This window comes from Harpia harpyja, chromosome 10 (assembly GCF_026419915.1).
Source record: "Harpia harpyja isolate bHarHar1 chromosome 10, bHarHar1 primary haplotype, whole genome shotgun sequence".
Taxonomy (NCBI): Eukaryota; Metazoa; Chordata; class Aves; order Accipitriformes; family Accipitridae; genus Harpia; species Harpia harpyja.
The window spans coordinates 32,837,283-32,865,003 of NC_068949.1; the positions used below are offsets into that span (position 1 = coordinate 32,837,283).

The 27,721-nt window shown below is 38.1% G+C and overlaps 1 protein-coding gene across 3 annotated transcripts in view; it reads right to left on the reverse strand.

Annotated features, from left to right (window-relative positions):
- The window catches only part of STN1 (STN1 subunit of CST complex), a 43,246-nt gene that overhangs the window by 10,249 nt on the left and 5,276 nt on the right, over positions 1-27,721 (reverse strand). For 2 of the 3 annotated variants that reach the window (XM_052798354.1, XM_052798355.1), the window contains exons 2-8: positions 27,089-27,153; positions 16,277-16,416; positions 11,499-11,594; positions 6,231-6,302; positions 4,300-4,461; positions 2,907-3,018; positions 1,977-2,139 (exon numbers count right to left, since the gene is read on the reverse strand). In XM_052798354.1, coding sequence (XP_052654314.1) covers positions 1,977-2,139; positions 2,907-3,018; positions 4,300-4,461; positions 6,231-6,302; positions 11,499-11,594; positions 16,277-16,409 — 738 coding nt within the window. In that variant the 5' untranslated portion in view covers positions 16,410-16,416; positions 27,089-27,153. The remainder of the gene's footprint in view (positions 1-1,976; positions 2,140-2,906; positions 3,019-4,299; positions 4,462-6,230; positions 6,303-11,498; positions 11,595-16,276; positions 16,417-27,088; positions 27,154-27,721) is intronic. The other variant, XM_052798356.1, reaches the window with a different exon arrangement.

Genomic DNA, 27,721 nt, shown 5'->3' on the forward strand with positions numbered 1-27,721 from the left:
GAAAAGTGCAAGAAGTGAACAAGTGTGTATATTGTGGTGTGGCCTAATTAGTTTGGTCCACTCATCTAGCTCCTGCTTTGCCAAATAGGCATGAAATAACATCGTTCCACATTAGCAGCACCCTTTTTCCTTTTGGTTTGAGGAAGATGCAAAACAGAAGACTACAGAGAGAAAAAGAAAGGAAAAGGGACAGAAATCAGATCTATTACACTTATTTTTGTGGATCAAACTGGGTACTTGATCCTTTGCCAATTATGAGAACTGACACCTTCAAGAGACAGAGCAGAGGATCAACAAAATGCATTTCTGGAACATTACTAGGTGCTCCTCTTAAGGCATTCAGGTCACTTGACAACTGCAGGTTCTTTCTTATGCAAACATATATAAGCCTGTTTGCAAGGAATTAATACCAAAGGGCAATAGGGAGAACTGCAATTTCTAAATAAGCATCTGTGTGCCCAAATTCCTGGTACATACACTCACACCTGTGCATCAGGGTCAGGAGCAACTATTAGTTATTATGATAGCTCCTCATGACTGCTAACAATGCTGATGCTACATTGTTTTTGTTGGTTTGGGTTTTTTGGATGGGTTTTTTTCGTGCTTTTCTATGTTCTGCACCAGTTCCTACTTTAATTGGCTTTGCAAGTTATTCATCTTGATCTTTCTATAAATGCTGAAACTTCAAAGATGCAAGTTTCCAGTATTAGTCACAATGACCACTACTTCCTTGAATGTAAAGTGTTTAGGAACTTTTAATACTGTTCCAGCTAGTTTAGAAAAAATACCCTGTCCCATGTTGGATATTCTAGTATTAAACTTTTCTGTCAAAAATGAGAGTAGCTCCTGTTGTTGTTTATATCCATGCTTGCTTTAAAGCAAACAACAAAAATGCCTTTAATAAAAAGAAAAGAAACAGCTATCAAGAAGCAGATATCAGAAGCGGTTCAACAAGGCCAACAAGAATAGAGCCACTTTGCATTATTATTTGACATCATCTACAAGGGACTGTTTTTTGTGGTTTTTTTTAAGAATTAAACAAACATCAGACGTTAACATAACATAGCACTTAACTTTACAGTGCATATCAGAATCAGGCAGTGAAAATGACTGCTATGGATTTATTTCTCTACAAAAACCCAAAAAGTAAACAAGTGAGTCACAACACTCTAGTTTAAGTTTCAGTTGCCTTTGGTAACATGGTAAAAGCCGTAACTGTTACTTTTGCAGAAATCACTTTGCACCATTTGAGAATCTGGTTTGTAATTTATCCAAATATCACAGAGTAATATAAAGCCATTTTACAAAATGTTTTTTGTTCTATTTCCCATTCTGCAGTTGATCAAGAGCACACTATCTCACTGGAAAGTTTCTTAACAGTTTGGCTACACGCAACTGCACGTAAACTGATTTCAATTAAATCCCACCTTCTGATCCTTTCAGTGTGGCCTTTCACAACTAGGGATTTCCAACAAGAGAAACATGTAGCAGGGAGCACTGTTCATCCACTCATTATAATCTCCTTTTGAAAGCTACATCTTTATCAATATATTGAGCTTCAAATGAGAAACAAGACAAAGACTTTGTGCTCCCTTCTTCTGATCAAATTCAGGATCTCAAACCATCTGTCCCAAACAGCTCCAGCACCTTAAAGGGATCTCCTTTTCTGATTCTGCCACTATTTACAGATCTAGATAAGTTAGTGCCTGTTGCAGACTGTAAGGTTACTCAGCCCTAATACAAGATTACCCTTAACAACAGAATTTGCTCATATGGCTTTCTTCAGTCCACTTTCATATGTCTCAACTCACAAGGTTTCTTCAAGCTCTGTAAATAATTCATTCATAAAGCTAAAGTACTTGTGGTTTTTGAATCCTCTGAAGGCAACAGTCTCTTATCTGGTTGTTTATGCTTAAAAAAAGTACATGTTATTATTTCCTTCCCACAAAAAACTTGAAACAGTTACATTCACTCACCTCCTGACAGCTGCGACTGGGTAGATGCACACCAGCCAGCGGCACCAGAGTATCAATCGTTTCCAACTCCTGTTGGTAAAAGGTCTGGATTTTGTTTTCTAATAGAAAGCCTTTCACTTTCTCATGCAGCATATTGATTGAGAAATTCTGACCCTCCAAGTCACTGCAAGGATATATAGAACATGTCAAAAGGCAAGAAATATACTACTAACATTTTTAGAACTATTACCTAAAGTTAGCCTGCTAGACTGGTTTTCAAAGATCAAAAGGTATTTTACTGTCCTTAAAGAATCTGAATTTAAACCCTTAATTAAAACAAACCATTTTTATATGCAATATCCAACTGTTCCTCTTCAATCATTTGCTCTAACAATGTTGTGATTTTAAGATCTATAATCTCTGAAACATGCTACATGCATCAGATCTGCCAATAAGCATCCAGTTACCCTTAAACTGAATACAGGAATGGGTGTTTGATTCAGTTTATTGAGGCTATGTATTTGTGATTTGACGATGACAAGGACAGCAGAAGTTGAGAGCGTTTTGATTGAGTAGCTCCTCATCCTTACACATAAAACAAAATCAGGCAAGGACACTCCTCTATCTAAGGTGTTGACCTCACCCCCAAATCTTGCTCAAAACACCAGCTTTTTTTACTAGATGCAAGAGGTCTGTACACAGTATTTTACTACCTTCCTAATATTCACTTTGGTTCAGCACTATATCTCTTTTCTCAGATTATGGACAGGTATCTCATCTGAATAGATCATCAATTATTTGGGAGAAAAGCAGGCTGCTACTGTATGCTTGTGCAGAGTCTAAATCACAGTCAGGCCCTGCTCTATCTTTCTCCACAGTCATTATGATAACAAATAAACAACAATAAAATCCCACACTTTGCCCCAAGACCAGTCTGGATACTGCATTTACCTCTGTCCCTCTTCAGGGCCTTGGAAAGGTTTATCGTAAACTTCTCTATAGAGACAGGGGAGCTCCAGCATTCTTGAAATCTGAACATCACACACAGGATCATCCACTTTATCTGGAGCAGCAAAAACAACACACATAGTTGGCCAGGGCTGCCATACCAATCTTTTAAGCAAGCATACCTGAGGCAGCACAACAGAGCTTCACATGCCAGTATTAAATTGGCAAATTTTGTTCACTGTTGTTTTTATAAAAACAAAACCACAAAGGCCACTCCTGCTTTTACAGTTTACAAGGAGGTAAATGACCTGTTGTGGTGCACTGCAGATTATGCTTTTGTCTGACAACTTATTTAACTGGAATTTATCGTCTCTATTTTACCTTCCAGCAGTCTTTATCTATTAGATGAAGTTAACACATAGTAAGGAGCTTTATTTGGGCCAAAGTGAAAGCAATTTAGAGGCTACTTGAATTGTGTCACTCTCCTTTATTGAAACAATGGTATTATTACTAGCCCTTGAATGGGTTATATATTTATAAATCTTCTGTCTGGAAAGGAGGGCTGAATTCCCTCTCAGATTTAGCTAGCGCTGAAAAATCCAGACTTTTAATCAGAGCTACACAGGGTTTTTAAAAGACAGGCTTCCCCCCACCAAAGGAATCATTTCAGTACTGTCTCTGAAAGATTTCACTGGGGAAAACCAACTCTTACACAATAGCACAGACACTGAGGAGACAAGTTATGTAACTGGAAGCTCCTAGGGTGTAACCAGTGGACTGCAGAACCCTGCTGCCCAAAGAGATGTCAGATACAGGGGCAGCACCTGCATGCAGGTCTGTGCTCAAGTGACTGAAGATGAGGAGAACTTCTCAGTCATTCTGCAGAGCCAGAGAGTTTAGGAGAACCTGGGCTTCAGTGGTACAACGCGCCCATATGCTGCTGTCTGCCCACAGAAAGATTATACAGGCTATGACAAACAGCAACCGTTTCTCCAAAGCAGCTAATGCTCTTGATGAAGTGCAACATAAAAGGTCACCAACTCCCTTCCCATGGGCTTTGGCTGTTCTACGTCAACACAAAGAAAACTGAAGAGCAAGTCACTCTCACAGATACCCAACCATAGTATCTGCATAGTACTCTTGTATTCATGCTAGTCATCTTTTACAGATTTTCCAGGGATGCCTCATTTACAGGCAATCTAATCCCGCACATTAAGTAGTGTCTTCTAACCTTACCCTACTAAAATTGAAATAAAGACATACAGATGAAAATCTCTTTAGAAAAATGAGATGCCAGAAAATAAAGTGGAAATTATTCAATGTATTACATACAGCTTAGATCTTCTCATAAATTCAGACAACTAAGTTACATATGTCCCAGACCCATAACACTCACAAAAACACGAAGCCTGAATTTCTCTTTGTTGCCTGTAGGTTCGGATGTGACCTCTGACCCTGACAACATCCCCGATCTCCAGCTTGGTTTTCTGGCTCACCATTTCTTGGAGTTTCTTCATCTGTTCAAGCACAGTAACACTGCTGGGTGTGCTTGGATGACCTGTAAGAAGTGAGAGAAAGGAGATCAGGCATTAAGGCCAAGAGTACTGTCCTTTTGCATTCACCCAAACACCTAAGCATCACAGGAATCATACTACTAAAAAAGGGGTAAGGTCCCAGGCACCATGTGTCCTGGCTAGCAAAACTTTTGGGTGACAAAGTTAGTTTACAGTATTATATTTATTTAAATAGTTCACCTAGGGAAAGTGTAAAAGTGAGGAGATACTGATTTACTACTGAAAACGTCATAGATGGGTTGCAAAATTGAAAGATTAATTTGAAATGGGTTTTGTCATTTTTTTATTTTGTCATGCTAAGATGGATGAGGGGAAAAGAAAGGTCAGCTGAGCTTTTTACATAAAAGCAGAATGAGTCATCTGAGGTGGGGCCAAAGTATTCATGTGATGCAATTTGATGTCTACACTGAGGTGAATGCAACTTGACAGAACTTCACATTTACCTAACACACCTTTGCAGAAGAATAAATACTTCATAACTTAAAACCTGATTAATGATCCAAGTATCCCTGATCACAATTACAAAAGGCTGGAAGAAAGTTTCCTGTGACCCCTAGGAGCTGTATTCTTTAGCAGGTACAAATTAATTCATTTCCATTAATAACATAGTGTCCATTCAAGCACTACTGATGTACATGTAAAATAAGAACACAAGGCTGAAACAGGCATTCTGGGTCCTCATTCTATTTCAAGCAGTATTTTACGCAATTCCTTTAATGAATTTAAGTTCCTCATAAAAAACTGCTTTGACTGCGGGTCCCCATTATTTTTTTTGGAAAGCTGTGCCACAACATCACCTGTCTAAAAGTGAGAACTGTCTTCTAGATTCCAGTTGGGATTGTTTATACCTCGTCATATCATTGTTAAATTTAAGTAAGTATGAATTATCTGTCTGTATAAATGGGCTTGTTCCACAGACATCAGTTTTTAACTTTTACATCAAGTCTTCCTTTCCCCATTCTGTGCGTATGTAACCCTAGCACTTGCAGATGACACTAGTAACATTTATTTCAGTAGGATTTGATCAGATCCATATCAGGGTTGTCAACCTACTACATGAGCTTTCAAGAAGGTCCAAAATAGGAAGTATTCCATACTTTGATCTATGAGAAATGGTGGGAGAAAAAGCAAAGAAAGCCAGACAATAGTGAGGAGTTCTGTTATTGAGTACAATAATAGATTAATTTCAAATGCCTATTTCCCAAATTGTAAAAGACTGCTGCCATCTTCCCACTGTGTTTTAAGCTACTTTCAAGTTCATCACTGACAATATATGCGTAAGCAGGAGGAGAATATGAATGCAAACAAAGAAGAGAAGATGAATCCTGAAACCACTGTATCACAAGGGTGGGGAATGTATACCAGGTTGCTGGTCAATGGATTGACTTTGGAAACAGAAGTTGTGGCATGTGGCAGATTTCCAGCCTAGTTCCTCACTAGATGAAGTCACAAAGAGAACCATAAGAGGATTCTTTGAACAATGTCACAGCATAGAATTGAAATACCATATTACTCAGATGTGGAAAAGGTGTGACAGGGCATAATGGTAGTGGTTTTACTGGCATCACCATTGGACACAACACAAAAAGTAATATGAAACTCCCCAAATGGCCCAGGCCGTAGGATGTGATGGTTTAAAATTAGAGAGAGTTGAATTTACTGCTCTGCAAGTTTGATCATTTAATAAACTATGTAAGACAGACATGAGGAAAAATGTACAGTCAAAAGAGGAATTATTTATTTGATAAATTACCTGAGAAAGATGTTTCTGCTATCATGGGATTTTTCCAGCAGACACAATTTATAACTCCAGTACTATCATCCACTGTAAAAAAATATTGCAAGAATTACAGAGTAAGAAAGCAGGTAGTTCCAAGAAGTGAAGATACACAGGTATGTAGGGAGATGACTGCCAAGGATATCTCATTCCCACCAGTCTGAAAGGGAAAGTGGATGCTCAACCCCTACTTATACCTCTGAAATAATCTCCACAGTTGTTTCAGTCATGGAAGTTGCTCAGCACGAGATACCATGCTTATGTGCACGGCCAGCAAAGCATCAGGTATATTCTCAAAAAAAGATCAAGCACTAATTTAAATTATGAGGCTTCAGTACATGTATTGGATACTAAAAGGTTTTAATCTCATTAACAAGGTCAGAAGAAGAATCAGTGTTGAAAGCTGAAGCCAGACAAATTAAAACAGGGAAGTAGGCACAAAACACAGAAGCATTACCGTAACAGTGAGAAAACAGCACTTCAACATTGGGGGGTACAGTCATGTGAATAGACTAGGACTGCTGCTACTTCCAGCTGCATTGGTTTCCATGCTAATATTGTGCACAAAATCTGCTGTCCTTTCCCATACAAGAAGATGTTCCAGAGAGCAGAAAGGCAGCTCCCTATAGCCTTAGTATAGGTACAGGAACGACAGTATAGTATAGGAAGTATATAGTATAGTATAGGAAGGACAGTATATAGTATAGTATAGTATAATATAGTATAGGAAGGACAGAGGACAGCACATGCTTGTGGTTCTGCTCTAGGCCAGGAATTCCCAACTTAAAGTATATGTACTGGTGGCATGCAAGCCACTTCCCTTGCCAAAAAAGCTTAACACCTTCTCCTGAGCAGGGAAGCTATCTAGCTTTTCCTGTTTTGCTAGTAACCAGTCACAATAAGTTTTGCGATTTCTGCCCCAGGCACTGCATTGTCAAGGACAGCAAAAAAAGACAAAACCCAAAGAAAACTAAAAAACTATGAGAAGAATCAATTGTTCTACAGATCAAGAGGCTGTATATAGATAGCATGTCCAACAAACACTCTCTAAATAAAAAGGCATTGAACATCTGTCAGACCACAGCAAGGATCACTTTTCACGTCCAGCTAACGCTCCAAGCACCTTGTTCCTTGAATGTAACCATCTCCAAGATTGAGCTTCCACTCTTCACAAATTGGAATCTGCAATTTTCTTCTGGTCCTTAAACCATATCCACGACTACGTAAGCACCAGCAATGTTTACCAGGAAAGTGCTGATTGGTACCTGCAGTTGTTTCCTCTGGGAACCACAGCACCAAAGCAAAATGCCTTTGCATTGTCTCACGTGTTTTGAAACAATCTCCCTATTTGGGGGGTCCAATTTCAAATCATTGTCTTGCCTTCCTGTTTCCAAGTAGCTTAGCTGCACATTCCCAATAACAAACTGTCCTGGTTCTGGCTGGGATAGAGTTAATTTTCTTTCTAGTAGCTGGTATAGTGTTATGTTTTGGATTTAGTATGAGAATAATGCTGATAACACATGGATATTTTCAGTTGTTGCTAAGCAGTGTTTACACTAACTCAAGGATTTTTCAGCTTCTCATGCCCAGCCAGCAAGAAGGCTGGAGGGGCACAACAAGTTGGGAGGGGACACAGCCAGAACAGCTGACCCAAACTGGCCAAAGGGATATTCCATACCATGTGACATCATGCCCAGTATATAAAGTGGGGGGAGCTGGCCGGGGCAGGGGTGGGGGCAGATCACAGCTTGGGAACTAACTGGGCATCGGTCAGCTAGTAGTGAGAAATTGCACTGTGCATCACTTGTTTTGTATATTCCAATTATTTTATTATTATCATTTTATTGTTATTATCATTATTATTTTCTTCCTTTCTGTCCTATTAAACTGTTCTTATCTCAACCCATGAGATTTACTCCCCCCCCCCCCCCCCCGTTCTCTCCCCCATCCCACTGGGGGTGGGGGGAAGTGAGAGAGTGGCTGTGTGGTGCTTAGTTGCTGTCTGGGGCTAAACCATGACACAAACATACAGCATTTATAAGATGCAGGTAATTCCAAATTCCATCACAAAAGTATGCTCATCTCATTGCTATCCCTGTTTTGAGCTGCTACGTCTGCAACTATTTCAGTAGCTTTAATTTTGTACCAGAGCACAGATAATGACCTAGCTGCTAGGATTTCCTCTCCTTGGTATTGACAAAAAGCAACTATTTTAGCGGTCAGAGCCTGCATATACCATGCCAAGCCATTCATGCAAGCCAGCAATGGCAATAAGAAACAGAGCAGATGACATTTCACTATTACATTACTGCAGCTTCTAGATGTTCCAGCTTGCAACTGGCGGTTGCACCAACTGCGGTATTCTACCTAAGAAGGGTTTAGAAATAAAACAAACAAGACTGAAGGATTAGGAGGCCAGACTCCTCCTCACCAATGTAATGGCTGAAAATGGAGTCCTGGAGACATTGACCTGTTCTTAACCACACAGGGAGTCTGGTAGCAGAGCAAGGCTCTGAAACGAAGTTTTCGCAGTTCACAAATAAAAGCTTTGAGCAAAAAGACAAATAACTCCTGAAGCACAGGTGAATGAGAACTCTTGCAATTGTATTCTAATTAGACAGGAGAATGTTTTAAACAATTTTAAATGCACTCGAGGGTTCTACAAGCTTTTGAAAACTTTCTGCGCTCCATGTGCTGCCCTTCCCATCTCCTTGGGTTTAAAATTTTGTTTGGTTTTTTTTGTGGGTTTGTTTTTGGGGTTTTTCTTTTTTATTTTGTTTGTTGTTTTTTTTTTTTACTCTTACATTAACTATTTGAGGGATAGCACTCTCAAAGCTACCTGGTAAATGACATAATTGTGTTCATTTTTATTTCTTCATAACAAAAAGGGTATGGTTCTTGTATGGCCTGTGTGAGCCTACTGAGATCCTGGTGAGATTTTTTTTCATTTGTTTCTAAGGCAAGTGCCTTTCAGCCTTTCAAAACAGTTCTGGAGTAAATGGAAAACCACATGTGATGTTTGGTTTTGTTAAAAAGGAAAGGAAAAAAAAAAGAGGCCAGAAAGGTGCATTTACTAAAACATGAGCTTGTTCAAAGGTCCACTTTAATTACATATCCTTCTCCTAATTGATCATAATAATAGCAATAAACAATCAAATCAAACGTCAAAATCCAGTTTTACACAGCATGGTTTGTTGTTTGGGTTTTTTTAAGCCAGGAAAGAGCCAATTCACTCTCTTTTACAATTATGATTTTGTCACCAGTTCTGGCTGCATGTTTTTCAGCACAGAGAGGACCTAAGATTCTCTTAAAATGAGTTGTGTGTATTCTGAAGTAGACAGATAGGAAATGAGGAGAGGAGATAGTGGCAGTGACACAAAGCCATTTCAGTTCTCTATCAGAGAAAAAGTACAAAGGCGGAATTGCTTTGTAAATCCCTTTTAAGCAGATGGAAAGTGAGCAAGTACTGAGCAGTGTGCGGCACTCCAACTGATGCAATGCCTGCTCTGTGACTCACCAACCAGAGTCTGTTGAAGTGAGAGATGCAAGAACTTACAAGCAGGAAACTGTCTAAGAAGTTACAAATTTACACTGGCAGAGTCAGCCTGCCTGAAAGGGAGGGCAGGCTGGGGAGGGGCACCCTGGCAGGTAGCCTGAAAGCTCAAACCAGGAACTGCTGGAACAAAGAGTGGAGTTGGATGTGAAAGGACAGCAGGAAGCCAGGCTCAACGAGAGCTGTACTTAAAGGTCGGCTGATCTAACACTAAGGCCTTAAGTCCAGTACTCTGCAGTTTCTTTTTATTTCTATTCCTCCATTTTCTGCCCCAATCAAACATTTCCAACAAGTTTACATCCAAACTAATGCTGACAGCAGCGTGGGAAACCCTCGCCCATAGAATTGGTTTTGCCTTGGTCATTTTGACTCTGTCTTCCTCTGTTCTCATGAAGTGATAACTGTATTTGCATACTAGTGCAATAAAAGAATAATAGCTGACGTTCAATTTATGTTTCAACACTTCATCAATTACATCTCCACCTCTTAACCTAGGTGCTTGTTTAGCCTGTGCTACTTCAACTGCCAGAGAAACTTGTGCTTCAAAATATTTACTGTTAACTCATTATTTAGCATCATGGCAGGGTAATAACAAACATCCGGAAATTAGACTTAAAAAAAAAAAATCTAGAAAATATCCACTCTAAGAAACTTGCAGGGACATTTCTATAGAGCACAGAGTCAACTATAAGCAGCCACACCCAGTGTGGGGTATGCTATATGCACTAGCAGGTAATGCTACTCTACAGCAGTATGATGCAACTGCAGGTGTTGTGGAAGCTGGGACCTGGTTAAGTTGTCAACTGTATCTTCACAATACACTTGTGAGTCAGGGAATTGCTGCTGACTCAATTTTATAAGTAAGGGAATTGGGTGAGAAGACACCCTTTGCGACTTGCCTCCATCAGATGGAAACCCATGGCAGAGGAAGACACTGGACAGGAGTCCTTCAAGTGCCTCGATAGGATCTATGCACTTGGCTCCCCCTTCCTACTGTGCGATGACCAACCTCCGCCCCCTTTAGAAACTTGCCACATCACCACTACTCCACTCTGCTTTTTCTCCAGATGAAAAAGACAGCTAAACAAAATGACAATCAGATGTTTCCATGTTAATAGTCCGAATATTGGGAAAAGCAAAAGGGAGGAGACAACTCCTAGCTGGTGCTGGCAAGGACTGGTACTATGATGCTGGAGTTAGATTTGCTAAGGCTCTTACACATCTAAATATAAACAAGATCCTGACTGCTATTAAAAGCTGGCTCCAAGATACAACGAAACATACAAAAAGTCAGAACGGATTTCTAAGGTTCAAAAAAGGAAGAAGTGACTTCCCATTTGCAGGCACTGTTAAATCCATTTATATCTGACCAAAGGAATTGCATACATGTATGAAAGGAAGATGGGGCAGTCCAGTGGCAAAGCAATAACCAATATTAAGATTTGCTAGACGACCCCAAACAAATCAGTGACTCTGTTTTAACAATTCGTTTCTCTACTTTTGAAGTGGAGATAAACGGTAGCTTCCCTAAGTTTGCTAAGTAATCTGAGCTACATATATACATTATATTAGGATAAGACACAGTTGTTTCAAGAACAGACAATGATCAAATAAGGCAACCTTTAAGTTCTAATGGTAACTAAGATTAGAAGGCTGATAAGTGCAAGAAGAAAGAAAGAAACTTTTCTTACCTCCGTAATTATAAAAGGCATCTCGCTCTTTCATTTGAACCACTATCCCGAAAACATCCACCTGTCTTACTGGATGTCCATTATAAAAGAATATACCTAGACACAGAACATTCTTGGTAAGTGTAACTATTTATTTCAACATCCTACCCTACATAGTCACATTTACCAGTAAAAAAAATACTTTCTTATGTATTTAATGTATCTTAAATGATACAATGCCTAGTCATGTGAAAAATCCCCTGGATCTGTGAGGACTGGGAACACTAGCAGGAAGAAGTATCAGATGTACTTAGGATACCAAAAGCTTGCTTTTGCAGAGCGTCAGAACTTTATTAACCTCTTGTTTTCTTGCACGTTTGGATCTGAAAAACAGATTGTTTGCTGCAGGCATTAGGGGTTTTTTAGTTGGCTTTTTTGTTTGTTTTGATGTTTCATTTTGGTTTTGTTTTGTGCTTTGAGCTTTTTGGTTTTGGTTTTGTTTTTGCTTTTTTTTTTTTTACATCTTCATCAGGCTTCAGAATAAATAATAGAACACAATGGAAGCAGTTTGAGTTTCTCACAATGCAGCTGTTCCTGATTAAGGCAGAGCCTCCAAAAGGAAAACTAACATAATTCTGTCTTTCATTTCTAAAAGAACAGGAGCCATGGGGGGAGGGAGGAGAGAAACAACCCTCTTAGATTGCAGTGTACACTATGCAGTCATCATGGACAGCATCCTGAACTTCAGTTTCTGAAATAACACATTCTAAAAACATCCCCTCAAACCTATTTTTGTGCATCTGTAATGATGACTTGAATAACATGTAAAAACACGTCCAGGAAACAGTGAGGTATCAGAGCCCAGTGGACTTTGACAGCACTGAGGTTGCCACATGCTGTAATCTCCTTCAAGAGAGTGACAAATGTTGTTAACAAACATTGGTGTAAACATTATACACTGAAGCATCACAGTCCACTAGCAGGAGGATAATAGGGCAATAAACTCCAGATATATCCTGGGCTGGCTAATTTTCAGTCAATGTGTTTTCTTCAGTTTTCAAATACCACTGGTTTACTGAAATATGCCATCTGGGATGTTCAATAACTGTCTTCCAAAATAAAGATAACTCAAAGGACTCAGAAGGGAACATTTGGCTCCATACGCTGTGGCAAGTCTTATTCTTATAAAGGGAAACACTGCAGCAAGGGAGTCAGAAAAATGTTCTGTATTAAAAAAAAAATCAAAACCAAAATCCAAAAATAACTCGTCCTACATAGCTGGCAGCCTTAAATGAGCCTGGAATTAACTTTCTTCATATAAGAAAGACAAAACCCCCAAAGTTTCAGAAGAAATCACAGGTGATCAGCCAAGCAGCTCAAACAGAAGTTTTGCTCACAAAAACCCACCCCAATGTTTTGAGGATGCATCTATTGCTGTTATCTTAGAGCTGGCTATACTAATCATGCAGTCACTGGTCAGGTCTGGCGTAGAGAATATTTAGCAGGTCGGTCCACTTTTCTCTCATTCCACTTACCAGGACACCAATAAACACTGCTACAGAAACCCTTAATGGAGATGCTCCTGCTGTATATAATTATTCACTAAACCTTACAAAATCTTTATGAAACAAAGACTGGGTCAGTTTCAGGGTAAACCTGCAGAACAGAGACTCCAAGCTCTTGACTGTGCAAACAAGCAACATGTTATTATGTTCATGTCCCAGTTAGTAAGCTCAGTTTTGGCAAATGACAGGCACGAGATAAAACTGGTTCTCTCCATCCCCATAAACTCACATAGAACTCCACCCTTACCCTCTGAGAAACTACCTAAATTCATTTGAAAGATGAAATTATATTTATACTATTAAAAGTTGTTGAACTTGACAACTTCAAGGTGTAAATTGTTTCTCCTGCCAGTTTATTTGTTCAAATTATGTTCATATTGGTAGCAATAAAAATATACTAAACATTTGAAGCTATGTGCAAGCACATTCAGTCAAGCTCCTAGTAACCCAGTAAATAACACATACATTAATATGCTGTTACCACAACAGGAAGCGACAGCAGCAGTATTAGGGGGCTATAGATAACAGAGCTCTCTAGGGCAAGTTCTGGTCATGTCTTTACCAGCATTACTGAGCACTGAGCTGTTTGCCATTGCTTTAATTATTATTACCTCCTTTTATGCTATTTGTAGCTTCCCTCGCTTGTTGATAAGCTGTCACATTGCAGTGGTGCATGATAACTCTAAGACAAGCTCATTTCCATGATGCGACTATGTGTTACAACCGAGTTTGACACCCACTCTCTTTTCAAGGCCTCTAAGACAACACAATTGCTGTTTTTATCTGGGAGGTTTTCCACCGTTCTTGTCATCATTTATAGCAGGAGAGTAATTGGCCAGGTTTACTGTTTTCCTCTGTGTTGTTTTAAGGGATTAGTCATTGTGGTATCAAATCCTAATGCTTAAAAATGGAAAGAAAAAAAACTTATTAGGTCATTCAGTCCATTGCCTCAGGGCCAATGCAAGACTGTTCTGTACAGTAAATTCCTGGCAATCTGTACAGTCAGGATATAAACAATCCCAGTGAAGGGCATCCCACCTTTTTCCTGGGAAGGCTGCTCCACTGTTTAGCAGATGTCATTCTAAGGATGTTTTTCCTGACATTCAGTCTGCATTTCTTTCCATTCCTCCTAGTTACAAGTCTTTGTTTTGCACTCATTCATTCTTAATTACCATTACTTAATGACTGATTTATAGCCAATCATATACTTAGCTTCAGCTGGTCTTTAACAAACCCATTAAAGGCAGGAAAAATTGACAGCAAACACCTACCTTCTTCCTTCCCCAAAAGATTTTTTTTTTAGTATTTCTGTTGTGGTGTCATTTGTGGCCAATAAATAAGGCACACTGAAAGATGTCTGGTTTGGTATATACACAGCACCAGGAGAATAAACAAAATTCAGGATGTTTGTTCTATGAAACTTCATTTTATTCTTTAAAGTTTGGTTTAGAAAATGATACAGGATCGCAAGCAAGCTTAGTTGTGCAAAACGCCAAATGCAGAGGAAGTGGTGAAAGCTTGCATGAACCAATTTTAAAGGCTGATATCTTGACATGACAGATATCACTTCCTTAGGGTCATCTTAGGAAAAAAAACTAATAACAAAACTGAAAGAGTCCCTGAAGCAGAAGACAACTCACTTCAGTAAAAGAACAGGAAAGGAAGTGAAGGGAAATTCAGGTAATTTAGAGGTCAAAAAAAGAGAGCAGGATTGTACTTTCTAGGACTGTTCCTGCTCTTGTGAAATGTTTGATGTTTATAAGTTTAATTCTTCTGAGTATATTTTTGAGTGTGTATGTACAAATGTCCAAGTCCAAACTACAATCCTACTGTGCTGACATTGAATTGTTTTGTATTTTGTTTGAAAACAATTAAAATGTCTCTAACTGAAGCAGAAACAGTTTTTGCCAGATGCATTTGCTACACCGGCACTACTACAAGTCTGCACGATATAAAAAGGCCTTTAAGTGCTACTACTCACTCTAGTACAAACATGAAAAACAGACTGTAGGCTAATTCTTGCAATGGGTTTAAGACAAAAGTCTCCCATCATGTTAAATAACAAAGAGGTATATATCCTGGGCTTTGCAGTTTGTACACAAAAATGATTGCGAGAACAGAAAAAAAACCACACCAGTCCTTCATTTCTGCAACAGTAGCACTGCTGTTATCCTTGCTGTTAAAGAAGAATAAATACAACTAATAAAAGCTACAAAGCATAGTGTATTCAGAGAGCCAAACAGATGTACCTTGTCTCTGTGGTCAAAAAAAAAAAAAAAGAAAAAGAAAAAACCCAAACAAAACACCAAACCCAAATCAAAAACACACTCTGCTTAGGGTTTACTGTACTGCTTTTCCTCATTAATTCTAAGTTCCTTGGGTTCCTGCCTGATAATCTTGCACCTTGTCAAGCTTCAGTTTGGAGTAATGAACCCTTCTACAGCAGAAAACATACTGCAGTCTATATTTAAAGTCTTTGTAGTGAAAACAGAAATGCAAGGTCAGACCCATGCTGCTTTAGACAATGTACACGTGGGTGATACCGGCTGAAGACCAGCAGGAAACAGTCTGCAAAGCATATGATTTCCAACAATGGTTAGGAAATAAAAGGTGTGGTATTAAGATTCAGCACAGATGCTGGAATTTACAATAAGGTTGTTCAAATATATGAAGAATGTTATATATTTATCATATCTAGAAATTAAGCAGACAGAACCTCGAAACCTGCATCTTTTATAATAGATAAATATGTATGTCATAATATATTAATATCCAGAGGAAAAAGCAAAACACATACACCCAGCAATCTCATCAACCATCAAAATTTTGCAACAGAGAGGCATAAAATCCTTCTCAAATGTTGTAGAGACAGTGGGAAGATATAACACATATGGCCAGAAAGGGCCAGCATTTTTAGAATCAACTTTATCAGAATATAACAAGCACTACCACACAGAGGAAACACAACGTTACCTTAATGTAAAAGAGGTTCTGTGTGCCTACATATATATCTGAGAGGAAGAAAAGCCATTAGAACAAAAACATTTTATTTTTCATATATATTTCATATACAACCTGTTGTTCTTAGAACTGTTAAAGATACTAATGTCATGTAGCTTAGGGGCATGGAAAATTACTGGTGTTCATGAAGAATTCTGCAATCCCTTGATAAAGAGCACAACATAAATCAATTATAATTCTGTGTGCATCGTAATCAACACATATAAGTACTACCTGGCACTTGTTTAGATTCTCTCATTTCTTTTATATCTTTAATATAGAGTCTTGCAAATGCAGAAAATACAGGATCCATCCCCCAGTGCAGAGAAGGTGTCTCTTCTTCATACTTCTTGGACTCGGACTGCATTCAAAACCTGTGAACACAGAAGAACTTGTAATTATTTTCTACACAGGTAAAGAGCTGTTCACATATGTTCCAACTGAATGAAAAAATAGCTTGTGATTTTACACACAATAACACAGCAGAGCTGATGAAGAGACACAGTAACTTATCTAATACAATATTATCTTCGCATCAGCACATGAAATATTTGAAGTATCGATACTGATGATTTACTCCAAGTACAGAGATTGACTACAACGGCATTTTGCCCAGCTCCTTCAAATGAAATAGAATTTGAGGGATTTCTCCTCTATAGACCCATAAACAGAGAACTAAATACATCATGTCTTTAAAGAGCAGGATTGTGGGATACTAATTGGTTACTTTCTGTACACTTGATTATTTCTCCCCCCCATCATTCTTTTTCCCTTTCATAAGATACCCTCCTCATTGTTCATCCTGTGCTTTATTGCGGTGGTGGGGGATACTTATTTTATATAAAAGAAAAATCTGTCCCTTCTTTATTTTGGGCATACGGTCTCCAATAACTTCATAATTGTTTCCCCTTTTACCACTTCAGATTTCCCTGTTTAATGCCTGATATTTTCTGCCATTACCAGAGCGAATTCTCTGCTTATCACAGCACTGATATCAAAGAAACCCCAGCATTCAATTCAGGAAGGATCCTTGTAGAGATTTGGAAGCTCAATATACTTTTTATTAGCTTCTCCTGTATCGATAGCTAAACTGTTCCCATAAAGCTTTCCACATCACCCTTGAATGGGCGTCAGCCACTTACAGGTGTAGGGCAAAGGTGGTACGTGGACTGATTTTGAATAGTGTGTAATAGGGCTGAGATTTGGCAGCTACAGTCTCCTGAGAGGGAGCAGCTCCCTGCTATGGGTTGCCAGTGATCTCTCTAGTCTGCAGGAGACACTTCTAGCTACTCATGTAGAGGCAACACACCATGAATATCATGATAGCATCTTGTTTCTTTGAGAAACAACAGAGGTTGGATTCTGCATGATTTCTGTTTTCACACTTAAACTTTAATTTGAGGCAGGAAAACAGCGCAGCACAACATGCTAGAGTGTTGCTGACATCTACTCTACATTGTGAGAAGAACTGCAGATGAAAATTACATTAACTTCCAAATTTTTAAAAAAATTTTAAAAGCAACAAAAGGTTAGTGACACTTTGACCTTCCTTAGACTGGTCATTTGTTTCATAAGATGTTGAAAATATTTGATTTAGTTGGTTCCACCAGTCACTTCACCTGCAAGTAACAAACTAAACAGTATTGTTTACACCTGGATTTACATCTCTTTCCCCACTACAGGCAGCTTTTCCCAACCTATCCCTTTTGCACATCCAATGTCTACTCAAAAACCATCCTTTTCACACTCAAGCGTCCCCATGAAGCACGCTTTTTCTGCTGCTGAATTGCAGACACTACTCAGTAGAAATTTATAAACTGTATGATCTTAATAATGCAAAGCTGCTTTATATTATGGCAGTTCACCAGTTGCCTGTTATAGTCTATGTTAAATTTAGACCATAAACTTTCCCAAGCAAACACATGATTTTAACCTGTATTTTACTTAGCATGCTCATTTTCATAACAAAATTAAGTCTTCCCCATCCTACTCTCTTTCTGCTAGCAGTCTCTAGTACAAAGTTGCCTGCATTGTTCCTATGTTACTGTGCTTTTATAGTTTCTGCAAAAAAAAAGAAAAAATAAATTTAGCCCAACAAAAGGTCATGGCAAATGAGAAAAGTTCATACATCGATTGATAAACATACACACTATAGTCAATCAAGGTTAACACATAATGAGTTGGAATAAAGAGAAGCACTACCAGGCAGTGTCATCCTGCCTCCCACCCGCAAACAGGAACTTTTAAGATATAATTTTGTCCTTAATGGTGCTACAGTCCCCCAACTGTTCACTTTTAGTGGCATTTCTCCCCTGACAAGAAACATGGATAAAATCAGTCTTGTTCTCTAATATAATCTTTTATACAAAGTAATATTCCTTTCTGCACCAGGCCCCACATCTTACTTTGCACGGTTACAAAGTCTGTCATAGCTCAGCACCCGTTTTTTTCTCCTAGACAGATGGCAGACTGAGCTAACAAGCCAAAAAGAGAGAATTGGGTGACAAGCCTGTCTAACTTCTTGTATTTTGCATGAACAGCCACTCATTGGAGTAAAAAGCAGAAGTCACCCCTGCACATGTGTACATCTGAGGGGAAATCAATGAAGCAGCACCACTGGAGATCAAAAATCTCTGCATTTTGGTATTTCAGTAAACAGTTGTCAAGTCTGAAATGCCCAAATGTTAACAGATCACTAGCCAGAAGTCCACACAACGCTTCTAGCTTAAATGAAGCATCTCCCCAAATCTTTTACTGCTACCCTGTCCTGAAGGGAGAAGGATTTCTGCAGCAAAAGCTCTTTATCTCAGAAACTACTGGAAGTTAATTCTCAAATTCTGGAGCTTCCTTCTAGCTCCCAGGCCTTGTTACAGCTCTTCACTGGAGAAATTTACATCCATCACATCTATCTTCATGTACAGAACCACCCTGGCTGGTTCAAGTCTGCTAGACATACCAAGTTTAATCCTACAGTTGTAGCACAGATGCCTTGATAAAAAGTAAATCACACCCCCAGCACTGTGAAGGCATCACAAGATTTCTTGAAGTCCACAGGACAAATCTGGTGAAGTCATGAGTTACAGACACTCCATCCACACCAGGCTGAGACAGTGAAATCATACTCTAGCCACTCACTTGCTTTCAGCAATGTCTGACAGACACATGAAGAGCATTCTGCAGGGCCATCTCCCCTTGCCTCTACAGTCTCAACAGCCCTCCCAACCCCTGCCACCACCCAAAACCAAGCCCATTTTCTCTCTTCCCTCCCAAGTGGCCACTTGGTAGCTACATTTGAACATTGACCTATTTAAAGCCAAAAGCTTGTGGCCTGCTGGGAAGAAAAGATATTTACTGCCTCCTGTACTGCTTGCCTCCACACACTCCTATTACAAGTTCATTCTTCTCGTGGTGTTAACAGCAGTTGTCTTTTTGCTCCTATAGCAAAGGAAGATGTTAAGTCAAAGCAGCACCCTTTACAAAGTATCTATTTTTCAGTTAGTTTCCAAGCTTGTTTCAGGCAGATTGATAGTATTGGAAAACATAATTCTTACACAGCAAATAAAACTCTTTCAATCAGTTTCTCTTTTGCAATATAATAGTATCTTCCCATAACTTTTTCTTAAGTTGGCTCAGGAAGCTTCTCCATCCCAGGCAGAATATCCCAGGGGTTAATTAATTAGTGAGTCATCCTGGCGAAAGTAGAACTTTCCATTATGCTCGAAGTGTTTTCAGCTCTTAACTGGTACCACTGGTGATATGCTATCAGCAAGGAAGATAACAGCTACCCTGTACAATGAAGATCCAAGGGGCAAATAGCAGGCATTGTGGAAATACACAGCATTACAATCAATGAGAACACAGATAGCTAACAATAGACAATTCTGAACAGATACTATATGTATAAATGTTTAAGGATTAAACTGGCTTTTTCTGAAAGACCATGATAACGCTTAGCAATACAAACAATAGAGAGTCCTAGCAAAAGGTCATCCTTTTCTGCATTTTGTTTTAAATGCAGTGTAATGACTTTATGGTTGCTGTAGTGCAAGGAATTCAATCCTGCTACAGGAGAAAAAAGGCAAGAGAAGCATCTGGTCCACAAGTTTATTAGATATAAGATATCTGTATTCTATTTTTACCTCTATAAAATAACTCCAAAGAAAGGCATAATCAAAAACAAAAATAGAATTAAATTCTGCTATTTGGACCACTTCTTGGGAAAACAATTCTGTTTCAAAGGCAAAAATCTAAAGTTTACACAGTAGTATCTAAATACAAATAAACAAAAAGCCTCAGTTTGAGATAATTCTAGACACTAACCTATTAAAATAAGGCTGTCTCTTTTACCTCAATGCTATCAATGTTAGCTTTCCTGACTGTAGTGAGAATTAAACCAAGTCCATAATCCTCAGAGTTATCTTGTGAGCTCAGCAAGGTATTATCCTAAAAGGGAAAGAAGGGAAACCAAGGAAAATTGGCAGCCTTCCCAACACCACCACCACCCAAACCCAAGCCCATTCAGTCCACCTGGTAGCCATGTTAGAATAGCTCCCCATTTAACACCTGAGTGATTTGTTCAACAGAATCAGCCCTGGCCAATAAATTTCCTGGCTCCTACTCCTGTATTCACCATGCACCTTTTTCAAAAATGGTAAATGATTAAGAATTGGTCTTCTTCCAATCCCAGTGAAATGGAAACCCTGAAGAAGAGTATCTGTTTTAATGTTTCTTGTTGTCTTTTCTCCAGATGTGGTTACCAACCAAAGCTCTTGCAGAAAATTTCCTTAGTTTGAGATGAATTGTTTGGAGCCATAGAAAAGGTATCTTGCCAGCAGTTGTCTGCAACTACTGGCAGACTGCTGCAAAGATTCTTTTTCAAGTTAGCTGTGAACCAGAAGCAGGGAATATTTACCCACAAATACAGGCAGCTTAAGCATCCTACCAGGCATTCACTCTTCTCCAAAGACTGCCACTACTATAGTAGCACTGATGATTTACACAGGAAGCAGCTCCTAAGCTCTTAGAGTTACCAACCCAGTGCATTAAAACAAAGTCACCATTGGTTTACTTGAATAAATCAGGCTACAAACTGGGCCTGTTAAAGAACTGCTTCATGGGTCAGCCATCCCTGCCACAGAGAAAGCAACTTGTGGAAAGAGGAGCAGAGTCAACAGCTGGGTTTTGTAACAACCTCTGTCATCTGAATTGAACTCATCTGTGTTTGAGTCAACAGCCTATGCGACAAATGAGTATTATTCAATTCTTCATGATCAGCAGACACAATTCCAGCATGATACAGTTAAAACCACCATATTTCAAGAAATGTTTAATTACCCAAGGCCACATACAACATTTTAAATTAAACAAACCCAATATCTTATTATACAAGTAGATCTTAGTGAGCTTGAAAGTAAAGCCTTTGGTTACAGATAATACGGAGTACACACTCTAAAAATGAAACTCACCAATAGACTTTTTAAAAACACATAATGACAAGCAAGTTTTCAACACCAGTAACAAGACAAAAAAACATCACCGAGACCAAAACACGTCACTGAAAGACACAAAAGGCTCCTGAAAAAATGTGTATTGATATCAACTTTACAGCTGTTAGAAAACTATCAAACAGTAACATAAGGTCAGTTTGGATCCACTTCCTACCTGGTGATTCTATTAAAAAAAAATCAAAGTAGGGTAAACACTTTCAGTCTTTCCTAATAGACTACTCTCTGCTGCTGCTTATCTGAAGTCCTCTAAGTTTAAATGCTACATGCTGTAACAAATGTCAGTAAGGGCACTACATGTCCTGTAGGCCTTATATACAAGGCAATTACAACTCCAACTTAAAAAAATGGGTTTGAAACAAAACTAAGAGAGCTAGAACTCCTCTGAACTTCCAGAAGTTTAGCAGTTCCTGAAGTGTTACTTGTACAAGTGTTAACATCTGTCTAACCTCCTGAGATAACACATTTACCAAAAAGAGAAAGAATTACAGAATTTTTCTTAAAGTTATTGCTTGAAATTCTAAACTTCATATGTCTTTTAACTACATTAGATTATATTACAATACACTTCCCTGGCAAGGGAAGATGGTGCAAGACAAAAGACCCATCACCACAAACTTTAGCCAGCAGGGCGTCTATCAACAACATAGAAAGGTATTGCCCACAATGCCTATAGTAATCAGGATTATAGGTAGGAGCAAAAAAGCCTTGTTTTTTTCAACAAACTGACACCACTACTGTGTAACAGTCTTCCAGTGGAGTTAATGTCTCCATGTTGTAACCTGTAATGTATTTACCTCTCTCTGTTTTTTCCTTTCCACAGCACTGCCTAGAAGTCCTTCTGGACAGGCACAGGTGGCTGCAGGAGACCAGACTGGCTCCTCCAACAACAGCAGCCTTGGAAGGAAGAGGGACAAAGCTTGCAGTTCTAGATTGCCTTCTTTGGCATTGCAACTTGTTTTATATGCAAGTTAAACCTTCTTACAAGGTTTTGGCACCCAATTTTCCAAAAGCATGAGTCTGGAAAACTAACAAGGAAGTGTACAATACAATAAACAGTAGAAGAAGATCCTTCTGATCCTTGTCCCATACATTAGTCACAAGGTATTTTCCTACGTATTAAGAAATCAGCAAACCACTCAACAGACCAGTAAACTAGCTCGGTATGTTTATTTGTCATGGACAGCTGTAAGCTTACAATAAATAAGGTAGTAGTAGTCACTACTGATAGTCAGAAAGCTTCACTTGCTATTTGTATTTAAAGCTATTGGATAATCACGCTGAAGCACCTTCTTCAATTAATTCTCTAACCTGTCTTGAGTGAGGGCAGGAGGAATTCTATGAAGATGATTAATTCTCTCTGAAAGCTCTTAATCGCCCACAGTGCTGCCAGAATGAGCTGAGCTGCTGAGAAGACATTCTTTCACTGGGAGAGAAGGTTCTCGGTTATTAGTGTGAAATAAAAACAAACAAAACTAAAAATAAATTACTTCTTATTTATAAGTTTGCTGCTTGGAAAAACAGCAGTATGGAAGCTTTGATAGCAAGAGGATTCCAAACATTCTTGGCAAAAGAAAATTTTTTTGACAGATACATGTAATTTACAGATCCAACACAAAGGAATATTAACTCGTTCAAGTTAACTTTCAGAACAAAGAGAATAAAACCTAATTCACGTGGCTTAAGGCAACACAGTTAGCTTTCCTGCTTTGGTATAGCAGTGTAAAATAGCTTTAGATTAATTAGATAATTTAGATTTAAATAATTTAGATAAAATTAGATTCACTTATTGAATGAACATTTTAAAATTTCAGAAATTTGGGTAGAAGCGGCAAGCATTGGTTAATAGCTTTCTAAAGCTATTGGGCCTGCGAACTCCATGACAAAGTTGACTCAATTTCTAGAGCCAAGTTTTCCTCCCTCCCCTTTAAATTAGTTTATGCATCTGGTATAAAGTAAAACAGCCTCTGGAAGAAGATCAGAATTTATATGAACATTCATAGCACAACAGAGCACGCCATTACAACCACAGACTTCAAAATAATTAACCTACCATTTGGTCTAGGTGCACAGTTGTGATAAAGTTTTCAAAACGTTCCCAGCACATATCAAAGCATTAGATTATGACAAACCTGTTTAATGTTCTTAAATCAATTTAAGTTTTTATTTGCTATACAAGTGAACCTTTTAACTATATCAGACCACTGTGAGGCTGTGCTTGAAACATGGTGTCCAAATAGCGCTGTTGTTGGTATACACAAAATAATTCAAGTCAGAATAATTTTGAAGTCTCAGAGACAACTAGGACCATCATATATTTTGTGAGCGTAACTAGAGACTGAGATTACTCATTTGGAGCTCTTCTGGAAGATTGAGACCTAACTGTTACTCTTCTTGGAAAGATTAATACAGTTAGGTTGACACTGATCTCTGTTTCTAGACCAGCTGCATTTGTTCTTTGGTTATTTTTTTTATGCTATTCCACAAAATTATTCTTTTTCTCTTCCAAATAAAGACTCATAAAACTGCCTGTCTGAAGGCACTTCTTGTAGAAAAAAGTTCAGACATTCCAAAAGGCAAACCTGGGCAAAATGAAAGGCAGCAGATTAAAAAAATAAAAGCATTGAGACTCTATGTATTATTACAGTAGTCTCCCTTTTACTGGGGGAAGTTTGAACTATCATCCCACATTGGAACAAAGCTTTATAATGCTTTTCTAATGCTCCTCACACAGGTCCTCTCAGCCAACAGCTAGGAAAAGTATCAAAAGTGTGGGGTTTTGTATCAAAAAAGGTACAATTCCCAGTCCACTACTCTCTGAATTTCTTTTGCAACTGTGCCTCCTTTCTGAGGACTAGAACTTTTATACCTGAAATCAAGCACAAGATTTCTTAAGTTACACCCAGGCTGCTCTGACCTACAAAATCAAAAAGTTTTAGAAATGCCAAAGGTGTGTAGCTATCTCTTGATTCCTTATGACAAACTGTTCTGCACAATCTCTTACACTGCATTCTATGAACTTTGAATGATCTGAAGAGTAGTTTCTTCTCAGCTAAGGAAAGCTGGCTCATCATCCCTTATCTTCAGCTCCCAAACTCTATTAGGACCCGTTAAAAATCCAGAGACTTTGTCCTCTATTAACTTTTGGGTTAGCAATTTTTGTAATTCTCTTAGGATGTTCTGAAATAATGAATGTCTTACAGATGCTCCCTCTGAGGTCTGTCCAAATCTCATCGCTGAGAGCTGATATAGGACTGATATAGAACACACCAAAACTGTTCCGGAATACGTGTCCTGCAACATGGGTATCTTCTTAATAGCTTTCCTCCCTACAGAGCAAAGAGGGCTAGACAACTTTGCTAGTAATGATTTTTGCCCACCTTTAAAAACTTTTTCTGAATCCAACAGGAAGGCACCAAACGGACATAACACTGTTAAGATTCTTGAAAGAAATTACCTCACCGATGACTGTGGCTGCAACTTCTTACATTCCCTACACGAATCACTGTCACAGCTAACATGATAGAGTCACTACTATTGCCAACTTCTTGGTATGTAAAAAAACCAAATAGCCTTTTATAAACAGATTTAAGTGTCTCCTTAATTACATTTGTGTTTGAATAGATGCCACTTCCTACCTCATGCTTCTGAAGGTAAGTCACACCTGTATACTGCATCCAGAACAATATATTACAACTCGGCCAGAAGCCACAGGAATTATTTTTCCTATATGTAATTTTATTTTCTGCTATAGAAAATTCAGTCCACTTAATGTAATGGGCTTTTTTGGTTTAAACCATAAATATCATGTGGTGTACTATAAAACATAATTTTGTGGATTAGATACTAGATTAATGGTCCCTTCTGTCAAAAAAGTAAAGATTCCAGGGCACTCAAGACACACGTCACAATACGCTGTTTTCTCATAAGCAGGTCCTAGTGCCCAAAGTTTGCATATACTATTGTTGAACACACAATAGCTGCTGTTTGCCTTAACAATTGACACATTATTACAGCTCCACACATTGCTGCTGTACCAAGAAGAGATCCTACATAAAACCAAATTCTACTTTATGACACATAGTAAACTATTTTTTTGCCTCAAAAATGAGAATTACACAATAGCTTATAAAAATCTAGGTAAAAAGAGAATAACATTACACATAGAGAAACTATTTTAAACATGGTTGTAATATAAAAATAACATTTTTCAATGAAAAACTATGCTGTTTTCTCAGTAAAATCAGTTTATATTTTGAAGTCTAGCTTTACATTAATAAGCAGTTGGTATCTCACATTCTAAATGTTATTTCCCCTTTTTGCTAGTAGACATGTCTCCAATATTATCCCACTGCAATGTCTCTCTTTGGGATAGTACTAAAGAATCAGTAGTATTCAGTGCCATCTTTTTGTCAGATTGTCCTTTTTTGTGTGTGTGAAATGTTCCCTACTTCTCAGTATGGTATTTTTTTAATAATAGTTGTAAAAGGCATAATAAACTTCCTGCTTATGCTTACCACATAACCAAGATTGGGTTTGCTGGCTGGCTGGCCAGCCATAATAAAAAACAGATTTAAAAATAACTCATTTTTATATTACAGAACAAGTTATTCAGTCCCAAGATTCCAGAGCTGATCAGGATCACAAGAGAACACAATGTCCATTCTGGAAAAAAAGGTTCCTGGGAAACAGAGGAAGAAATTCAGGATTTGCAGCAAGAAAAGCAGCAACACATGTGGGTTTTTTGTTCAGACATTTTTTGTGCCAGTATTGACTGAAAGCAATACTGAGATGCAAAGCTATCTTTATCCCTTAATAAATTTCTAATCCTAGCTGCTATGTGAACTAATGCAAATTTGAAAGCCACAAACAAAAAGAGCAAATCAGCTCGTGACTGCTATGCAAGAGGAAAAGGTCTAATTACCATCTGGAGGAAAGACAAACATGGTGAAGCATTTGTAATACATGCTTTCATGTGACTTAACTAAAGCTTCTAATATCCATCAGATGGAAGGGGCTCTGCAAGTTTTAAATACTTTGCCTTGTGTTCATGTACAGTTTTGATCAAATAGATTTTTGCTTTAAATGAAATATAATCTCAAATTAGTAAAATGGTTAGAAGGAATACAGCATTATAGCTAAGAGTAGTAGTATTTTAATTGTATATTATTTAAAAAGCAATCAATACTCTAGATAGACCTATTCATTCTGTGAAAGATTGTTATAGTCATCAAGACATGGAGGGAAGGAATTTTTATTAGACTAACTACTGTATTAAAAAAAATGCAGCTACCCACCAATGGAGCTCAGTATTTTAATATTACCTGAAAATTCCTATAAAAGGAGTTATTCAGTTAAATACAAACCAGAAAGTACCCAGACTTCTTGAAAAATTTTATCATGAAAGAGGACCTGAAGTTTTTAATTGCATTAGTCAGTTAATCAATAAAGAGAATCACCTATGCAAGTTTCAAGTTGTTGACAATTTCCATTAAATCTGAGGTTTGCTTCTCACTCAAATAAGTAAAAAAGCACAACTTACCCCTCCAATTATATACGACTATGTTTCCGAATATCAGTCTTGAAGGTGGTTTTCTTGCAGACCAACTAGAAGCAATAAGAAAAACATTTTTTTTTTTGTTTGCAATAACTTCAGTGAAGTTAACATGCTAAAGCTTGAACACCTTTGACCCAATATGTTTCCAAGAAATATTCTTGTACTGTTTGTTGAAATATCTGATCCCTATTCAGGATTTCTATATTTATATTATTGCTTTTTCTTCTGACATTTGATTTCAGATAAATCCTATTCAACAAAACATCATCTGTTTACTTGGAAACATTGAGGTAATTTGGCAACTTTTATATTTGCTCTGTCATCACTCCCAGAGGTGTTGCTTGATATCAGGAGAACTGCACTTGAAGAGTTCTGCTGGAAATGGTATCTCCATAGGTAGGAAGAAGAACCCCCATCACACATTTCCAGGACAACTCAACTCACACAGTTAATACTGTGTGATAGAGAGAAGTACCTAAAATGGGAAAGGGTGAATTGCCCTCTGAAGATACCTTTCCTCACTGACTACTGAAAAAGCTAGACCAATTTAGACTAAACACACAGATTTTTCTGAAGCCAAAATTAGATCAATCTTATTCCTAAACATTTTAACGCTCA